The 20368-nt window shown below is 48.6% G+C and overlaps 1 protein-coding gene across 1 annotated transcript in view; it reads left to right on the plus strand.

Annotated features, from left to right (window-relative positions):
- LOC128307045 (neurogenic protein mastermind) overlaps nucleotides 1–19354 on the plus strand; it is a 77576-nt gene extending 58222 nt beyond the window's left edge. Inside the window, exons 4-10 of the mRNA XM_053044761.1 lie at nucleotides 10812–12952; nucleotides 13052–13842; nucleotides 13918–14288; nucleotides 15152–15184; nucleotides 15373–15664; nucleotides 15731–15857; nucleotides 16211–19354. Of these exons, the coding sequence (XP_052900721.1) occupies nucleotides 10812–12952; nucleotides 13052–13842; nucleotides 13918–14288; nucleotides 15152–15184; nucleotides 15373–15664; nucleotides 15731–15857; nucleotides 16211–17423 (4968 nt within the window). The 3' untranslated portion in view covers nucleotides 17424–19354. The remainder of the gene's footprint in view (nucleotides 1–10811; nucleotides 12953–13051; nucleotides 13843–13917; nucleotides 14289–15151; nucleotides 15185–15372; nucleotides 15665–15730; nucleotides 15858–16210) is intronic.
- Nucleotides 19355–20368: the final 1014 nt, after the last annotated feature.

Below are 20368 nucleotides of genomic sequence, written 5' to 3' on the forward strand. Positions count from 1 at the left end.
ATTGCGATTTGGCGACTGGAGGGAAGAAATCCTTTACCGCTCGCTTCACCGGGGAGTTTCCATTTTTTTTTGTGTCCCCTTATATTTGTTGGAGTCGACATCTTCTTTCCCACTCCCATTGGTTGGGATGGTTTATGCTTCATCTTCAACCAAAGCACGCGCATGTTCTGCATGTTTTTTTTGCTTCTCTCTCTGTGTGTGTATTCCGATATGGACCGTGCAGCAGTTGGGATGTGTAGGTGAAATTGTTAGTACAGTGATCATGTTGTTAAATCACTCGAGGGGCAAATCTACTCACGCTATAATGCGATAAATATCAGCAGATCTTCCCATCGTCCCGCATTACGGAAGTGTCGTCGACCCGCTTTGTAGGGCAAAAAGGAAGAGAGAGAGAGAGTGAGTGTGAGAGAAAGAAATCCGCCCCGTCTCCCCCACCCACCCAGTGCAGGAAAATGGCTGGAAAAAGGATGCGCTGGAGAAATGGAGCGACAAGCCAAAACACACATTCCACCTTCTACAGTTTTTTGGTGACGGGACGCCCTTTTTTCCGGCTTTTTCCATGCGTGTGTGGCTTCGCGTTGGTTGGTAAAACTGTTATCGTTTGTTTGTGTGATGGTTTTGCATCTGCTACCATCCATCCCCCCCTCCCCTCCCCCTTACCCAACAAATTTTCGCAGACAGTTTTGCTTATTGTTATTATTATCTGGACGTTTGTTGAGAGGTATTTTATTATTTGGCAATAGGGGGGCGGCATCAACAACGGTTAGGCGTGATATAATCACGGTGTGATAACATCTTTATTTGTTGTTCGTTCGGCTTTTTTTTTGGTGTGCGTGTGAGGTTTGCTTGTTCGGTTAAAGCGGCAATGCTTGGTGCGACACGCGCGATAATCGAAAGGTTTTGTTTTTATTTTTGTTATGCAAAAATGTGACATTTGATCGTTTTACAGTGACAATGTTGCAGTTTTGAAGCATTTTTATTGAATAATGGGTATTTCTGTTTTATTTATTGATAATTTATACGGTTTAATGACTATTTTTTAAAAACAGTTATCTTATTATGCAGTGAAGCGCCGATTATCCGGGTGTCTGATTATCCGTGCCACTCGGAAATGACAGTTTCAAAGGAAATTTGACATATTTTGGCAACACCGTTGACGGAAAAATTGAAAGACCTAAAGACCCCAATTGCCGAATGAAAAGGATGAATGAATGTCTAAATATTCGAATCACGAATATCTGAGTTTTGAATGACAATTAAAATATTCACGAAGATGTGAATTTGTATGAATCTTCAAAGCGAACGAATGATTCCAAATCTCTCTGATGAAGATGAATGAACCTTCGCTGATCCATGCATTGCTAAAACTGACTTTAAAAGATTAACTTTTGTGAATAAAGTCACCGTACCTTTTATTTATTTCTTACTTGAACCAGAGCCGGACCGTAGTCCACCCTCCCATATGACGAGTAAAACAATTAATAATGGGCAAAAATATGGGCGTTTACTGGTTTTTGTTTTGTTTGTTCTTCTTTATGGTTTCATGTTAATTAACCGTTTCGTGCGAAGAACGTGCGCATCGGCAGAAATCTTTCAGCGAGCCAGGCAGAATAAATGCGCTTGCCTTTACAACCATCACCGGGCTCATCATCATCCTCATCATCAGCGGTGAAGCCAATGTGCCGGGGGTTTTTTATTTAGCATTTCAATTTTCATTTTCCCCGTTCCGATTCGACCCAACCGCGCCGCCGCCCACACGTCCCACGATTTTATGGCCGTTGTTTGTTTTTGTTTGGTTTTTAGTGACATTTTCATTGAAGTTTCTCATTAGCGCCTTAATGTTGGTAAAGGAATAGAGAGAAGGGGGCGAGCTCGTTGAAAGTAATGCGCGAATTCCTTCTGCTTCGGTTGCGCGAATATCTTTTTAGCACTTCTGCACGGTGTTTGAGATTTATTGACTTTTGTTGTTGTTGTTTGGCTTATTGTTTTAATTGTTATTTATTTATTCTATTTTTTTGTTTTGTTTTTGTGTGGTATCTACACTCACATTTCATCGCTCGCGCGCTGGTTAGTCGCACAGTAACTTATGCCAGACATTTGTTTGTTTATATGTTTCGCGTTGTTGTTGCAAACGGCGGAATAAATGCAGATGGGTTTTGTGCGATGGTCGTGCGGTTTATTTTATTTCCCCTGTCTCGGTTTGGCTATTTTACGACAGCTTGTTCGAACAGCATTCCAGCGGCGGTTAGAAGTGCGGCTAGCAGTTTGGAGGGGTTGGAGAGCTGTGATGCCAAAAATAATGATACGATGTATTTTTAAACTTGTACGAAGCTCTCGTGTGTGTGCGTCCTTTAGTAGCAAGTGGCTCAAATTTCGCAGCGTGTTGCTCTCCACATTGCCTCCGTATATTGAAACGGGAGCATTAATGCTTATTTTATTAGTGTAACTTCCAAAGGTAGCTCAACTGTAATTTAATTGTTTCTTTATCTTATAATTATCCTTCCGTCTCATGGAATAGAGCGTCATATTAAAGGTTTTGTTGCATTTTCTCTCTTTTCATTACAGGTAAGCAACTGGTGTGAGGATGTCACGTCACATGTACTAGTGGGGAAACTCCCGAGAAGAAAGGTAATAGAGCTGTTAACAGTGAATATGACAGACTTCATTGTAATCGATCATTATTGGGTTATTTTCTGATATATGGCTCACATTAGCGAAGTTTCACGTGTTAATGGGCAGTAACTACTACGCTGCATAATTAAAAAAGACATTCACTATAGGTTCTTGCTTAATTGAACTGCAACAACCTGACAGCTGACAAGTTAATTGTTGCTCTTGTTGTCTTTGGATGGAATAGCCTAACCTAGTAATTGCACTGATATCTGAAACAAGTCTCCGACTTCCGATCTCCAGTTTAGGTTCGTCATATCAACCAGGAATATAATAGAAAGTTTCTACTTTGTACCATGATGGATACAGAATGTGACAATCAAGATTCTTCAAGACATCATACTCTGTGACCCTACTCTAGGAGTCCCACAGTCAAAATTAAGATTCTCCGAGACATCATTTCTGTGACCCTGAGTTCCACAGAATTCCTACACTAACGATATGCAAATAGAAGAAGATATGACAGATACGAAATGTCAAAATCAAGATTCTCCAAGCCATATTCTGTAGCCCTACTTTAGGAGTCCTACAGAGTTCCTGCACTAACGACTTGTAAAACAGCAGAGAATATGACAGATACAAAGTGTCAAAATCAAGATTCTCCAAGGAATCTTATTCTGTGACCCTACTGTAGGAGTTCCACAGAATTTCCATACTAACGTCATGTAAAAACGTACAGGATATAACAGACCCAACACGTCAAAATCAAAATTCTCCAAGATGCCATCTGTGTACCTTTATGGTGTGTGACCCTACTATTTGGGGTCTTGTTGAATTCCTACTCTGACATAAATACATCACCCTAGCATCGAAACAGCAACCTTGCATCTTTACCTTATAGCAAAGATGCAGTCTCTACCCTTCGTACATCTTGTTGCTCTTAGGCCACTGACTCACAACCTTCACCTTCGATCTTTCGCCATGCTTTCTTTCGGTTCGCCCTTCCCCTGCGGGGATATCCAGATGGGTAATATTGGAGTCAATAAATTCATGTCCATTAATATCTCTTCTGCGGTTGTTGTTGCTCTCTGTTGCGCACTCCCTATGACCCGCGGAGTGCATTTGTAGAGACACACACACCATATTCGATCGAGAAGAACGAGAAGGCGGTTTTTTGAAGCACAGTAGTTGGGCAGGTTTCGTTTGTGCCTGTTTTTACAATCAATTCGTTTTGTTACCTCGGTTTCTTTTCTCTCTCCACCCTCCCTTAACATCACGAGATTCTGCAACATTATGCTGGGTGTGTGTATGCTTTACCTGAGATACTTCTTTTCTTTTGTTGCCGTCGCGCATTTGTTGTGGATTTCGTAGCAGCAACGCGTTGTATCGTAAAAGGTTGATAAACAATTAATTCCCGTATAAATTATACTATCGTCGATCGGACGCAGTCGGAACAAACACTCGGCCAGGGATGGCTCCTTTCGATGCAGAAAGCGTGGGCTCTCTGTAGCTCTTTTTTGTGGTTCGCTTTTCACTCCGTTGTCGGCGTTGTCTCGACGGTTGGAAGCAGACAGCATGGGCGGAGGCGGAAGGAAGTTGGTGATTGGGGTTGAAAAATGTTGATCGCACGCGCGTTCCTGCCGCGTTCGAACCATCTTTACCGATCGGCTTGTGGCACACTGGGTGCCGCAAAATAAGGCACGAAAAGCAGTAAGAAGCACCCAGCACGATATCGACTGCGCGCTGCGCTACCATTCCCGTGTACGGCGGGGATGTTGGTGGGCCTCCTGCAATCTTGCACACCACGCCTACGGTCTTTTTGGTATTCTTTGATTTCATGATTTTGTTTTTCGCCCTCTCGGAACGACATCCTCGCAGCAAAATCTACACACACAGAGGCGAGTGTCATCGTGCAAAAATCGACATAAAACGTACACGTTTCCCGCGTTTGTTGCCCTATCTGCCCTCCATGACGCATCGCACCCCCGGGATGCTGTCTCCTGCGTGCATGTACTGGCGTGAAAAGACATCCGTGGTGCTGGTTGGATTCGCATTCGCGCATGTTTGCACTATTTATTTGGCTATCCGGAAGGTGAATCTTGTGGCTACCATAACTGTAGGGAAACGCGCGACCGTCCAGAAGCGGAGCCAAAGCCATGCATTTCAATTGGGTGTCCATCCGCTGCTGCTGCTGCTCCTAACCCACACCCGCGGTCGGGGCCGGTCTCTGACCTCTCCAGTCGGATGTCAGAAACCTGCTGCGGCTATGGACTTAAAACCAGAAAGCATTGAAGAAGCACGAGCCTTATACAACCGGAGGTAGTAAAGGGGGAGCCGCAACAGAGAAGAAAAACGAGGAGGCTGTGCATGGAGAAAAAGACATTTCTGCCCGAAGACAAATGTCTCGTCTGTAGGCAAGCGTAACAGGAGTCTGTTGAAGATAATTCGCAAATGGTTCATTAGAATTTGGGTTGCTAATGACCGGTCGGTGATTCGGTGTCTCGCCCGCTAAATAGTTGTTTGTAGTTTGCCACTTTATTTATGAGGGTGTTATTAATTTTCTAAAATTCTACTTTTATCGTCCGCTCTATCGTGCCGCAAACGTCTACCAAGAAAAGAAAACACAAGAAAAGGTTAACATTTATTGAGGTTAATGTTTGCGGGAGAGTTGACTTTAAATCACGCTGTCCGGTTTCATTTTGCGATTGCATGCAGCGAAACATGCTCCTCTGTGCACGCTACGCGCAACAGCAGGAAGAAGGCAGAAGGCAGTAGATTACTTCCTGTTGTACCGTTACCGGATCATCAACGACACCATTATCACCTTTGAAGGTATGCTACCCTTTTTGCTGCTAGTGGAGTGAAGGCACACGAGACCCAAACACACTTATGGACCCCTGGGTCATGCGGTCTATTAGGATGTGGGGGATGTCCTCCAGTACCCTCGAGGGAGGGAAGCGCAACAGGAGTTAGGGCCCCGATTTGGAGACGGGATCGCTGCGCACCTTAAACTGGTGCGTTGCAGAATGTTCCGAGACATCATGACGTGCACACGCCGATGCCGATGCGTTCCGAAAATGGTGTACCCGTGGCTTGGTCGATGTCTAAAAATGGGAGCAGATCTAGTAGGTGTAGCAGGATTGGATAGGGAACGAAACCAACGGCGATAAAGATCACTGTGGAGAACTGGTTTGTGGAGAGCAGGCTTGGAAAAAAATGGCTGTGGTCTCCTTGTTGTCCGTAGAAGCGCTAGTTCAGATCAGTAGTAGAAGTATACTCTCCAAGAAATTCCAATGCAGTGATTTTCTATTATTTCCATCTTTTATCTATTAAAATCCCTAAACTTTATCTTTATGAAGAATTCTTGTTAAAAATATTGAAGTCTTCTTCTTCAGAACTTCAGAATTCTGAGTTCTCCTTAAAAGTCTTGAAGACTTCTTCAAAATCTCAGAATTCTGAGTTCTTCTTGAAAGTTTTGAAGTTTTCTTCTCAAGATATTTCCTTGAGGAATTTATAAGAATCAAGTTGAGGTTAAACCAATGTTCTGGAATATACTGTCAACTAGCTTCAGTTTTAACTCCCAAGTAACATTGGTTTAGTAATGCTTTATTGACGCGTTTACAATCTCATTTTCATGTCGCATATGTCAGGAATTTATGCACTTGAACTTCATTGTATTGCACAGTCTTCATGCAACGTTGTAAACTATCTTGCAAGCACACGACAGGAGTTTTCCTTGAGGAAAACGTGTTTTCCGATAGAAATCGCGTACACGTAAAGGGTTGCGGTAGAAGATACGACGGTGGAGAAAGCGTCCACTGACGCTCAAGCCAACTTCAGTCTTCCTTTTTTTCTGGTTTCATTTTATGCCTTTGCGTGTCTCGTGCCGCATAACCAGTAGGAACAACAACAACAAAAAAACACCCGGTGCATTATATGGAAATACACGATTGCAGCCCGTTGCTCGTTCTGGAGCAAATGAAGAATTTCGTGCCGCAGTTTATGCAAGCGCTACTGTTACTGCTTGTCTAGCGTGGTGAGGTCCGCCTGTGGAACTCCTTTTTGAGCTTGTAATCTCTGTAGCGATCTTACTAGCGTCACGAACACCGGGGGGGAGCGAATCCGAATGCGAGACATGTCCGTTTGGAGTGTGCAATTCGACGATACTATCACTGTTGTCTGCTGCAGACGAACATGGGTTGGAATGCGCAGTAGTGACAGAAGCAGATTTATGACGTATCGCATTCATGCATGCAACTGCTGCTCCGCAATATCTGTGTGTCTGTGGGTGATTTGCGTAGCCCGGTGTTCTTCGTCTAGAGATCATATCCCCGAGTTCCCTGGTTATCGTCGAAGGTGCAAATTACATCACCCGACCGAGCCACCGACGTTACAAGCCAAGGGAAGCAGCACAATTTAATTATTAACGGCCGGTGGTCTCTTGGCCGGTGCCAATGCAGCGAAACTTCGCAGCGCGGCAGAACCAGTGCGCGAGAATAACCTAAGATCTCAATTTACGATCCGTGGGGATTACTTCACGCAATTGGTATAATTTAGCTTTTTGAGCGATTAACAACGGCGCTCGGCAAAACGAATTGGCGCGCGGTGTGCGGAGGTCGTGCAGAGATTATGTGTGCGCCCGGGACCCTCGTCTGCACCGTGGTGCCGGCCGTGATGGAATTTATGACCGTTTGCCCTATTTCCCTCCCAGCGTTATGGCCGCACCGCGTATATCGCGGGCGTTCACGTACATTCGGTCAAAAATTAATGACCGTTTATATGTTAAGGAGGGGCTATTAAACAGTGCCTTAAAGCTTAGTAGATTGTCCCATTAAATGAGCGCCATGTTGGGGGAGGTTATCAACGAGATCAACTGCAGTGCGTGCTCTCAAGAAGTTGATATTGAATATGCACATATTCAGCGAACATTCGTGTGGATTACGAAATGATAAACCAGCATTAAAAACGTATCTGGAGTTTTAGAGTTTAGAGCCTTGATTCTTGGCGCTCAGCGATACGGCGATCGTCACCATCGGCAGAACTGTTCTGCCTTGCTTGTGAAGGCATTCCAACACTAATCTTCCTCTAATGCGTAGCAATAAAGTATCCTTAGCCTGAGCTGGTTATACCGAACGTTATAATAAATAGCGAAAGATGGTGTCTGCTCATTTGCAACTGCAACACCACCCGTCTGACAAGCAATAGCAAGAAGAAGTATCAACAGTAACAACAAAAAAAAAACCAACCAACAACCACCTCTGTATAGCCTAAAGGATGGCAATCTGTCCGTCGAGAGGTGACGGTAGTATGTGGTTAGCTAATTTGTTGCTCACGCCTATGTTTAACAAACTCACTACACATCAGCAAGCACGGCTACAAATCACCCGGTCGCGCGCGTACCAGCCAACCAAAGCAGAAGATGGAAGATGCAGGACCCCAGAGGGTTTTGAGGGCGTGGGGTGGTGCCACACTTTCTCACCGGTCCCCAACCAGTCGCCTCCATCACACACACCCGCCGGACAAACTCTCGCCGTAACCGTCTTGTGAGTTGGTTTGGAGCACGAGCTCTCTGACAGATGACAGTTTTAATTATGAGCAACCAGAGCCAGTTTGTTTGGCTCTTCTGTCTCTGTGTCTGTCCTGCGTCCGACCCGCCGCGCCGTTTTGCAGGAAGGGCGGAGGTGTCGCTAGCGGCTGTTGGCTACAAGATTTGTAGCTGACGACAACGACACCACCGGCGGAGGAGGAAATTGGGGGAGAGAGTGGGGACCCTGTTGGCCACCAACTTCTCCCCACTGGGCGCGTATTATTCTTGGGGCATTGCGTTAACTTTTGCTTGCCGTTTTACGCTTACCGGTTTTCCGCCGCTTTCATCGTCGTCGCTGGCCCGTTCACTGCACGCCCTTGCACAGTTGCATTGCATGTGTTGACATGTGTGTGCTGCCGGCATCCAACCGACACACCACCCCAATCGGCTAACAATGCCGGCTGGGGGTGGAGAAGTGCAGTTGGTAAGATTGGCCGTAGCCAGTTAAGAGCGTGTTTAGAGAAGTTTTGAAGTAATGATTTGCTTAATGATACGTTTGCGGTGACAGGCCGACTGTTTGCTGCTGCTGTTTTCTTTTCTTGGGTCTCTCTCTTTCTCTCTCTCTGTCCCTTTCTTTGCTTTGCTAGTACTAATGTTGATATTTACAGATTAGATGAGTGATGAGCAAACTATTTGTGATTTGTGCGAGCGATGGAGGTGTGGATGCTTGTGTGACAAACTAATTATGATGCCGATGACGTTTAGACAATCTGTGGTGACATTTGCAGTGCGTTTATGCATATTCATCTGCTTTTAAAATTCATTTGATGATGGCTATTTCAAACCATTGCGCCTGTCTGGATTCCTGTTGCTGGATAACTTGACAACGACACTTACAGTACAGTTTTAAATTTTGTGAGCTTTGGAGGCAGCGTCATGCCCTTGACCACTACTTCGCGCTACTGTTTGTGGCCTCTTTGGCAACTTCACTATAGCTGGAAGTATCGCTGAAAAACGCATTTTTGTCATCCATTTCCTTCTTACCAGACAAGCAAATGTTTGATATATTCGTTCAGTATATATCCCAGAAGATTTCCTCATACGAGAAAAATGTGTTTTACTTTTTACAATATCTATGATATGCAACCAAACAATCAATGAAGTCATCCTGCAAACGCTTCAAACATTTGTAAGGCTCCGCCTAACGTGAAGCGCTAGCGCCATAAAGAACGCGCCGATGCGTGAACTCTTTGAAATCTCTCAAGATTTCAGAAGTAATCCAGTACTGTTCAAGCTTACTTTTTCGAGTTTACCCAAGTCCTGCAAGAGATAGAACTTCCATCATGGAATTTCTGATAGCCTAGGACTTAGGACTACAAAAGTCGATACACAGCGCATCCTCAGAACACAGAAACGCTGCGAACTTCATATAGAATAATGCAATTGTGAAGTTCCGCCAGGTGTGAACAAAGTCGTGATGGTTTTGAAGGAACCTCATTTAATTGACAGACTTGTTGCTATAGCAGTTCCAAAGAATGTTACGCAGTAATCACACACGTACAGAAACAAGTAAACTTCCACGTAGCGTCCGCAACCAAACTAACATCCAGCTATCGTCGTCCGTGTTTTGTCGTTGCAGGGTTCCGATGGTGGCTCGGTAGTATTCGCTACGACACCACAAACGCAACAAACGGTGACGGCGGCGTCCAGCCCGGTGACGGCTGTGCCGCGTAAGCCTGAGTTCCCACAAACCGGGCTACCGCCCAGCAATGAACCGCTCGGTGGCAGTGCGAGCCCGGTACCGGTACCACCCGGGTGTGCAGGACCGGCTCCGCCTGTTCCGTCACCTGCGCCGGCTGCCTTGCCACCACCAAGCCTACCACCGCCTTATACGTCAACACCACTGCAGGTAAGTTGCGACCATAGTTGCAGTGGTACAGTGGTTTGATTCGCTTGGGTGTCATTTGAGAGGTTTTTCATTTTCCTTTTGGTACTTGGACAATTCGCTGATATACCGAGTGGTTAAGTCTTCGTTGCATCTCTGACATTCTCTATGAGTATGATATCTTAAATGGAAAGGATCCTCGGGTCCGCCGGATGCACGAGATCTGACATCTTCAATGTATTATTTCTTCCGGAGAAAGGCCCGAGGTGTCAGTAGTTCTGTGCTGATGGTCCAGTAGACTCGTCAGTAGATCTAAAGAGTAAGATCAAAGAACTTTTTCAACTGATCTCTTCCTTACATCTGAAGATTGAAGCAATCTGTCCAACAAAATGGATTTGGTGTAAGTGTCAATCAGCCGCATCTGAACTACAGGCAGGCTTCAGGAAGGAGTGGCTGGAGATTCTGAGTTAAAAATAACGTTTTACCGAAGATCACTAAGCCCCTTCTGAAGGTACTCAGAAGCGATGGACCTCAAACCTCGAACGGTTGAACAAAGCTAATTACTTCGATGGCAAAACAAAGTGAACAAAACTGAACTAAAGACCAATATTCATGTAGTCGTAAGCCTTATCTAAGGTTCTCTGGAATCATCTCTGGATCTTTGTTTTGAGGTACTCTGGAACGTTGAAAGTTGGAAGTTTGAAATAAGACCAAGACCATACACTATTTTAGACACCTGAACAATGTGGTAAATCCATAGCTAACCTCTTTCTCTCGTATCATCCACAGGTATCGAATGGACCATTGGGTACGCATTTGACACCGATAGGTGGTGGCCACCAAGCAGCAGCGTCTCCGCAACAGCAACAGCAACATCAAGGATCGCAACAGCAGCCACCACAGCCGTCCGCATCGCCGCAGACGGCCGGTATAAGCAATAAGCCGCTGTTGCCGACCGCATCCGCCAAGATTCCGGCCGCCGGTGTCCTGCTGCTCAGCACAACGGCGGCCGCCACCTCCGTAACGACAGCAATATCAACCTCCCAGAAGCAGCAGACGCCGCTGGTAAGCAGCGCACCGCAATCGCCCGCCCAGTCGCTGGCGGTTGCATCGCCGGTGGGTAGCTCACAGGCACCGTCAACACCGCTCCAATCTCAGCCACCGCTGTCGCCCCAGCAGCAGCAAGCGCAGCAAACGCAGCAGCAACAGCAGCAGCAGCAGCAGGGCCAACATCCAGCGACGTCCACCTCCAGCACGAGTGGTTCGTTGAAATCAGTATTTCTTGGAGTCAGCGCGGGACCGAATGGTGGCGTCGGCAACACCGCCAACACGCTGATGTCACCGTCAGCCGGTGCGGCGACCAACTTCTCGAATAGTTTAGGGCCGGGCGGTCCGGGTCCGGTGACGGCCACCAACAGTCATCATTTGAGCGGGAGTCTGGCCGGGGTCGTCGGTCCGAATGCGGGCGTGGTGGGTAGCAGCGCGAGCAGTAACGGCAGTGCGGCCCCATCGTCGCTGCCCCTCTCCGTGCCGCACACACCACCAGCCGCCACACCAGCGACGGCCGCCGGTCAAACTGGTGCGGTGCATCCCTCGCTGGAGAGCACCACCGTTGCCACGTCGTCGTCCACCTCCTCCTCCATCCCCTCCTCTTCCCTAGCGTCCGCATCGGCGGCAGCGGCGGCCGCAGCGGTTGCCGCTGCTTCGACGGGCGGTTTGCGCACCAACAGCCCGGCCGTGCCCGGTGGCGGTGGCATGCCTTCGCTGTCTGCGACAGCCGGCCCCACCACCGCCTCCCTGCTGAACGGCAATCATGCGGCGGCTGTCGTAGCGGCGGCTGCCGCAGCCGCCCACCCGTCAATGATGATGGCGAACGGGCTCGGCAGTTTGCCACCGGCCTATCGGGCATATCCGGGCTACCCGATCTACTCACCGTACGGCAGCTTTCAGCACAACCCTTACCTGCCACCGTCGGTCACCTCGCCAAATCTGTCGCCCCGGCTGCATCCGGCCCTGACGCCCATGCCGCCGCACACGCTCATGGGGCTCGGGCTGATGGATGCCCGGTTGCAGCCACCGCTAGGGGCGGGCCCGACCAGCAACGGTCCAACCGGTGCCGGTCGGCCATCGGACCGTGACCCATCGCCGCTGATAGCGGCCGCCCAGCAGCAGCAACAGCAGCAGGCGGCTGCAGCGGTAGCGGCGGCAGCGGCAGCAGCAGCCGCCCAGCAGAAGGTGCGCCCGATCACACCGAACGCCAACTCCAGCTCGAGCAACAGTTCGTCCTCGTCATCGTCCTCCTCTTCCGCCTCATCCGCGGCCGGCAGCAGTACGTCTTCCGTCACGATCGTCTCGAGCACGGCACCGTCGGCCGGCAGTGGGGGCCCACTGCATTCGGCGACGACCACCACCGATACGTCACTTCCTCCGCATTCCTCCCAACCCACGCACCGGGACGTCGTCGGGCCGCACGCGGGCCATGGACCACCACCGCCACCCCACCCCGGTCTGCATCTCGGTGGTGGGCCACCACCACCACCACCGGGTAGTGGGAGTGGGCCACCTCCACCACCATCGCATCACCATCTACTGCCACCGACGCATCCAGGTGCGGGTGGTCCGGGCATATCGCCACTGCTCGTTGGCCACCATCATCATCCGCTGGTGGTGGGTGGACCACCACCACCACCACCGGGGCTTATTCCTCCCGGTGGTCCTCCTTCTCATCTGCACGGGAGTGGCAGTGGTGGTGGTGGGCCAAACAGTATTAGTGGGCATCCGCAACCGCCCTCTTCCAGCAGCAACAACAACGGTGGCAGCAACAGCAGCAGCAGCAGCAGTAGCAGTAGTAGCAGTGGAAACATTATCGTCTCTTCGCGTCCTCACTCGCCTCGGGGTCATAGTCCGAACAGGGAAAGAGATAGCTATAGGTAAGCACCCCGGATAATTCCAGACTGCAAGACTTCACCTCCTAAACACCGCCAAAACTAATCTTTCCGTATCTTTTGTCCCTCTTCCTTCCGTTGCAGTAGTAACGTAAGTAGTTTATCGCGCTCAACGCCCGGCTCCACCATACCTGCGTACAGTGCAGGTGCTGCGAGCGGTACTGTTGCCGGTGGACCATCGCCAGTGCTGCCAGCATTCGGTGGCGGTTCCGGGCCTCATTCGGCCGCCCTAGGCGTGCCGTCGGTGGCCATATCGGTCGTCTCTTCTAGTCTCACTTATCCTAAAACTACGCTGGCGATCGGAGGCAGCATCATGTCTTCCGCCTCCACGTCCTCCACCATCTCCTCCACCTCCGCGTCCACCACGGGCAGTGGTGCGGGTGGGCCGGGTGTTGTGCCTCCGGGGTGGCCACCGGGTGTAGCCATCCCCGGGCAACCCACCGTCGTATCGATAGCATCCCACGTGAACTCGCCCGCGGTCTCATCCGGTGTACATAACAGTTCGTCCTCGTCTTCCTCGTCTACGGTCGGGTCTCATCACCACCATCACCATCATCTCCAGCAGCAGCAGCAGCAGCATCATCATCACGCACGTCCCACACCTCCACCACCGTCAGTAAGTGATCGGGTCGGTACAACGTCCACCTCCATCGCGGTGTCGTCGCCTTCAACGTTTCCGGCGGCGCCACTGTTCGCTGCACCGATTCCACCACCGACCAGCGTTGCTCTGGCCAGTCCGGCCGGGGCCGGTTTGTCGGTGGCGAGTGTCGCCGTTTCATCCGCACCAGGTGCTGCCGGACCACCGCCACCACCAGCTCCACCACCCGCCACGCATCCACATCCATTCTCGGCCGAATCTCTCTTCTCCACAAAAGGTACTTGAAGCTTCTAGAAGCGGTCTATTGTCTAAGATACATTCTTCAATTACTCATCCCGTTTCTCGCCAACAGCTTCCGACCAGGCTGATATGTTACGGCGTGAGCTAGACAACCGGTTTCTGGACCGTAGTGGATTGACTGCGGTACCACCCGGGCCACCGTATCTACGCCAAGAGCTGCACCACCATCAACACCAGCACACGCATCTGCATCAACACCAGCATCAACCGATGCTGCCTGGTGCGGCCGGTGGTGCGCCAACGCTCTTTCCGCCGACCCTCTTCAAGGACGTGCCTAAAATAGGTGCCGTCGATTCGCCCTTCTACCGTACGGGGATCGGGATGCCGGCATATCCGGGCTATCCGCCCGGTTTGCTCCATCCCGGGTTGAGCGGACCGACACAGTTTGTGCCACCGAGTCATCTACAATCGTTCGTGCCGAAGGTACGTAGCTGTTGGAGCTTATCATCAATGCATCATACAAGACGCAGGCCTGCTTGTACTCCTATTTCCATCCGTGTTATCTTCACGTTCATTGTTCATTTTCCATTTTTGGGTGTGCTATTTTAGAACATTGAAGTACAGCTTACTAACCCTCTATCAATTGACTTTTATATATACCTAAGCCTAAGCCGTTGCGCTCTTGGGAGTTGGCAACCGGATTAGGCCAATGGATTCCAAATATGTTCTTCAGAATTTATGTGAGCTCAGTTATATTTAGACTTTAGTTACTAGAGGACATCATCTATGTGTGTTGTACATCGTCTAAGTGTGGAACTTCTAAATGAAGGCATCAAGTTCAGTAGTTCTGTACTGTGCTGGTGGAACTTCTTGACAAAGATATCAATTTCTGTACTTCTGCACTAAAGATCTTCAGGTGAAACATCTTGATGAAGGTATCATCTTCTGTACTTCTGTACTGTGTATCTTAAGGTCGAACTTATTGACAAAGATATTAATTTCTGTACCTTTGTACTGTACATCTTCAAGAGAAATAGGGATATATTAGTTGTCACTGGACTTTCAGAAGGACTTAGAAGGACTTTCATTTGCAACAAACGTATGAAACGTATGAAATATCGTTAAATGTAGTCCATTCCTTTTAAATGCATGGGTTCGTGTACGCCACCACTGTCTTACAATGCCAGTAGAATAAGAAAATGTTTTATGTTTTTAATTTTCTCATTTCACCATACGCTTTTACTCATATACCGCCTTTTTCTTTTCACGTCGTGTACCATTTTCGTTACATCATCATCTACCACAAAAATACCCCTTCATCCACCAACACTGTTCATAACCAGCAGCAACAGACGCCACCGGTTGATCCGAACAAAAAGGTAAGATTACCATTTTCATCATCGCCACCATCCCTAATATTATCATTCTACGCACCATTTACAAAACGCGGACCCACCTTCACTCACGCACACACATGTACTACTTGGACGTGTACTTTGAAGATGTAGAGTGGTGAAAGTTTGACTGATATCCCTCTGTACTCCCTCCGTTTGATCTACTCGTATAGAAAACTGGAAAGTGGAACGCAATGCATGTTCGTATTGCATGGGAAATTTACCACCATCAGGCGAAACAGAACCCGGACAAGGCGGCTTCCATCAAGACGGCTTCGGAGATGTTGCGACCACCGTCGCATATGTATCCACCGTCGGCGGCCGCCGCTGCTGCAGCAGGGCTGGTACGTCCGCACGATCTGCCGTCGTCCACGTTCCCACCAGGAGGCCTTCCCGGGCGACCGGGTCCATACGAGTCGACACCGTTGCCGCCCAGCTTCATGAGCTCCCCGGCTAGTCACATAGGTAAGCGGAAGTTCGTTTTGGCTGCCACATCCCGTTACTGATGCATTTCGTTTGTCCGTTTTGCAGGCGTTTCACCATTTGGGCGGTATGCCTCACCGTACGGTGGTTCACCGTTCAGCGGCCTATCACCCTTCTCGCGAGACATACCGATGGGATCGCAGATCCCGGGATCGCTACACGATCCGTGGCGCAAGTGAGTCCAAATCGGCTCGGCTTTAGGGAAGATATACAGTCAGCAGAGTTCGAAAAAAAGTTTTATTTTTGCATTCACTTAAAGTTCGTATCACAAAAAAATCTGCTTCCCAGGAATATCTGGAAGATTTTTTAATTTAATACACACAGAAATAATGTAGTTCCACTGTCTTTCAAAACAACGTAAAGTCAATCAAGGGTTCGTACGCGAAAATGGCCCCAATGTAATGTTAGAAGCCGTATATAGTTATCAACAATAATTATATCTTTTTTCGAGTTCCTGAATGTGTATCCCCTATCCTTCGAGTGTGTTTAAATGGAGAAGGAACTAATTGATTTGGTTTTATGTTTTAGTGCACTACCACGTAGCGTTAGTAGCTTTCCACCTGGACCGCAACCTGGAGCGGGTGGTTCCTGGCCACCGATAAAGCAAGACCCGGGCCTGGCGGCTGAAACGGCCCGCCGCGAGGCGGAGGAGCGCGAGCGGCAACGGGAACGCGAGGAGCGCGAACGCGAAAGGCAACGACGGGAGCGGGAAGAGCGCGAGAAGCAACGTGAACGTGAACGGGAGGAGAAGCTCCGTAAGGAGCAGCAGGAGCGCGAACGGGAACGGGAACGTGAGCGTGAGCGCGAGCGCAAGGAAAAAGAGCGACGTGATATGGAAAGGCGAGAAATGGAGCGTGAGCGGATGTTGCACCAACAGCAAAGGGAATCGAAGGCAGCGGCGGCGGCGGCTGCTGCAGCCGCTGTTGCTTCGATCAATCGTGATAGGTCGCCGCTCCGGAACGGCACCGAGCTGGACATTCGGATCAAGGAGGAACCCCGCAAGGATGATGAGCTGCTGTTGCGGAGCCATGCGGCCGCGGCTGCTGCCGCAGCTGCCAGCGATCCGCGCTACCACCCGTCGATGATGCCACACCATTACATGGCCGGTCGGCATCCGGCCGCCCATATGCTTCCAGGTGGCCATCTGTCACGCTCAATGCTACCCCCATCGATGGGGCTACCGACGCATTTTCCACCCCACGGGTCCTGGGGTCCGGATCCGTTCCGGGACTATCGGCTCGATCCGCTGCATCATTCGCTCCGGTACAACCCACTGATGGATGCGTACCGGGCGGAGGAAGCGAAGGCGTCCCTGCTGTATGCCGCCCAAACGGCGGTTCACTTCCGGGGCAAGGAACCCAGTCCAGTGCCACCGCCGCAGCAACCACCTCAGCAACAGCAGCCACCACCACCATCGCACCATCGTTTACCACCCGGTGCAGCACCACCCGGTAGCGGTGGTGGCACGGTAGGTGTGGGCGGTCCACCCGTTGGGCATCCGCCCGGATCCGGTACGCCCGGTGCGACCGGTGGTCCACCCGGTTCCCTAAAGGCACACGGTTCCTCCACACCCACGAACGGACCGGGCGTAATGGGCGGCACACCCGGTGGTGGACCGGGTGGTGGTGGCGGTGGAGGCCCACCACCGTCCGCTGGCGGTTTACCACCCTCGTCCGTACCCACGGCACTGCCCGCGTCGATCGATATGCACAAAAAGGAAGACACCTGCCAATCCCGATGATAGTCGGTGGGCGGCGGCTCGTTGGTGGCAGTCGGTGTCGGCAACGGTGGCCCCCATCCTTCAGCCGTAACGACGCCATTGATCGTGATCGTGGATGATGACTAGTAGCGCAAACGAAAGCATGCAAAACCGTGGATACTTGTCACCGCGGTGATGGGAAAGCAGGCGTTTGCTTCCAAAAACTTCCTGCAATACAAGGCGTAAACAGTCCTGCAACTGACGAGCAATAAGTGCAAGCAAAACCGGGATTGCAATAGAAAAGGCGAAGAGAAGATAGAAAGGCAAGAGGGAGAGGAGTTGCTCATTCATATTAGCAATCATTTCAATCTATAGTTTTGACGTGTTTTTTTTTTTTGTTTGGTGAACTGAAAGCTCCATTGTCTTTGCCCACCAGGATTAACTACTTAGTTGTTGCATTTGAACCCTGGGACCATACGCTCTAAACGTACCACCCTTTTCCACACAAAAAATACGCAACAGAAAGAGCCCTCTCCAGTAGTGGCAGGCCAAAGGTGTAATGAAGAAGTATCAAAAAGAAGGACCGGAACGAAACACTGCTAGTGTTGCTGCAAAACAACAAACAACAAAAAATGCCGGACAAGAAAGACTGACCCGGAGAGCACGCGCGGGAAGGCCTCAGAATGCGGGAGATTAGTGTCTATCACGTAAACCTGATGAAATTAAGCGTACTATGCTATCACGAACCAGCTAAAGTGGTTAATTACATTGAAATTGGATTCACATGCAGCACTTATTGCAATCGTCCGGAACGCTTAGTTCGTCCGCTGCGCATTGTTTTAAGTTTTGTATTGAAATGTTAAACAACTGAGCTGATTTCATTAATTTGTTATACACAATTGTGCATTCTGGCCCCTTTAAATTGTAACACTGATACCACTGTCATTTAAACAGTTTTTTGGATTTCTGCTTCATAGCAAAGCAATCTAAAAGGTCTAATGGTTTATCTATCATTTCTGACTTTCTTTGATTTTTCTTCATTTTTGTTTTGTTCGCGAATACAAAAATGAAGCTGCCAAAGCTTTAATTTAGCAAAATTTTAAGCAGAAGCCTTACGTGATAGCCCCTATGATCAGCAATAACGAGCAAAACCAGAGTGAATATTTATGCAAAGACGCAACGAATGAATGACAGCAAACAAATCGGAGCACCTGGTCTGGTGGCGAGAACGGTTCGGAAACAGCAAGAAGTGAAGAAACACTTTACACAAAGCTTTATTTTGGCTAATGTATTTGCGCACGCCTCCTAGTTTTATGTTATGCTTTTGTTTTGGTTTGTTTTGGGACTGATAGAAAAAAAAGCTTACACCTGTCATCAACTCATTTACTGCAAAAAAAAAGGGGGAATTAGAAAAAGTGCGTTCAACTCTGCCGTATTTAAAGATAAAGAAATGGGAAAGCTTTCTGTGCTTTTTGCGATGGTACGAGAAAGGAAATGGTCGGAATGTAAGGGACGAATACGAATGCGCACAAAAGAAGTAGGTTTTATAGACAAACACACACACACATGCTGGCGAAATTGGGTTCGCTTTTGCTTTGGCTCCTGCATTAGTTAATTTTATTATATTGTAAACTCTGTAAATAGGGAATACACACACACACGTACACACGGTATCGGTTCGGAATTGGTCTATTTTGGATGTGTTGAAAAGAGAGTTTGCTGCCTTCCCCAAACAAACAGCGTTGATAAACTTTGCAATAGTAAAATCATTTACGCAAGGAGGAATCGGGAAATGAAGGCAGCAGAACACAAGCAGGACTTGTGTTTATGTTTCTTTTGTTTCGCTTTTTCCTCTTCCGCTTTCTGTCAGTTTCCTACCATTTTCCTTGTTGGTCGGTTCCTAGTTTCCCCACCATACTTCATACTCCTATCATTGGCGCATTACACATTCCAAAGTATGCCAAATAAAAAAACAAACACACACACACCAACACTCACATAAAATGGGAGGATAATGGTAAACCGAACTATAATGAATAAGAGGGGGAGGAGAGACAACTCAAAAGCGAAATGAATTCGTATACACACACACACATACTATACTCACAAACAAGGTAGCTAAACTGGAACCTGGTAGCCAGTCAAAGTAGGGCCAAATGAGAGCAAAATGGGGAAGATGTTATATTTTTTCGTCTACTAAAAAAAGATACTCAAAAAGCAAACAAAGGATAGTTAATTTAACGGCAAAACGGTTTTTTTTTGTTTTCTCTCCCGCTCTGTCGTTGTTGTGTTGAACACGAACCGCGCATGCATTTATATTATCGAACGAGGAAAACGGTTTTTTTTTCCTTTCTTTTGTGTGTGTATTCTTCATTTCCTCGTCTAGCTTTTTGGACGCGAGCGTTGTCTGCTCTAGGCTCAATACAAGACTGCTTTATCTGTGCGAGCCACAATCGTTTAATTGTGGGTGCGATCTCGTTCACTTAATTCGTACGGCAGAGTTTGAACCAATCCAGATGAGATGGTATTGCGCGCGGTAGCCCTGGCCCGCCGGGTCGGCACGAAGCTGAATCGTGGACTCTGGCTTACCAGTGCACGAATGCTTCACGCATTGGTCCATCCATTGCGCCAATGGATTAGGGACACAACCCTTAAAGGCAGTCATGTTAGGAGTGGGGTGTTTTTTCTCTAGAAACCTTTTAGCATAAATTAAGGGAAGCTCATCAAGCCGCACGCTAATAATGTGGGAATAAGGGCAGGGGAGGAGGGGGACAAAGCTGAAAAGAGGGCCAAAAACCAATACACACGCAAACTCCCCCATTCCCACTCCCTTCACGGATTTAGAAGAAAAGGGATTTAAAATAGCTTATCACAAAAGTGGAAAAGCTTCTCACATGGTAGCTACATTATACATTACCGCGTAAGTAGAAATGAGATAAAAGTGTGAACCATCGCTCTTAAGATGGCGCATTTCTAGGCGAGTGAAG

The sequence above is a fragment of the Anopheles moucheti genome, chromosome X, assembly GCF_943734755.1.
Source record: "Anopheles moucheti chromosome X, idAnoMoucSN_F20_07, whole genome shotgun sequence".
NCBI lineage: Eukaryota > Metazoa > Arthropoda > Insecta > Diptera > Culicidae > Anopheles > Anopheles moucheti.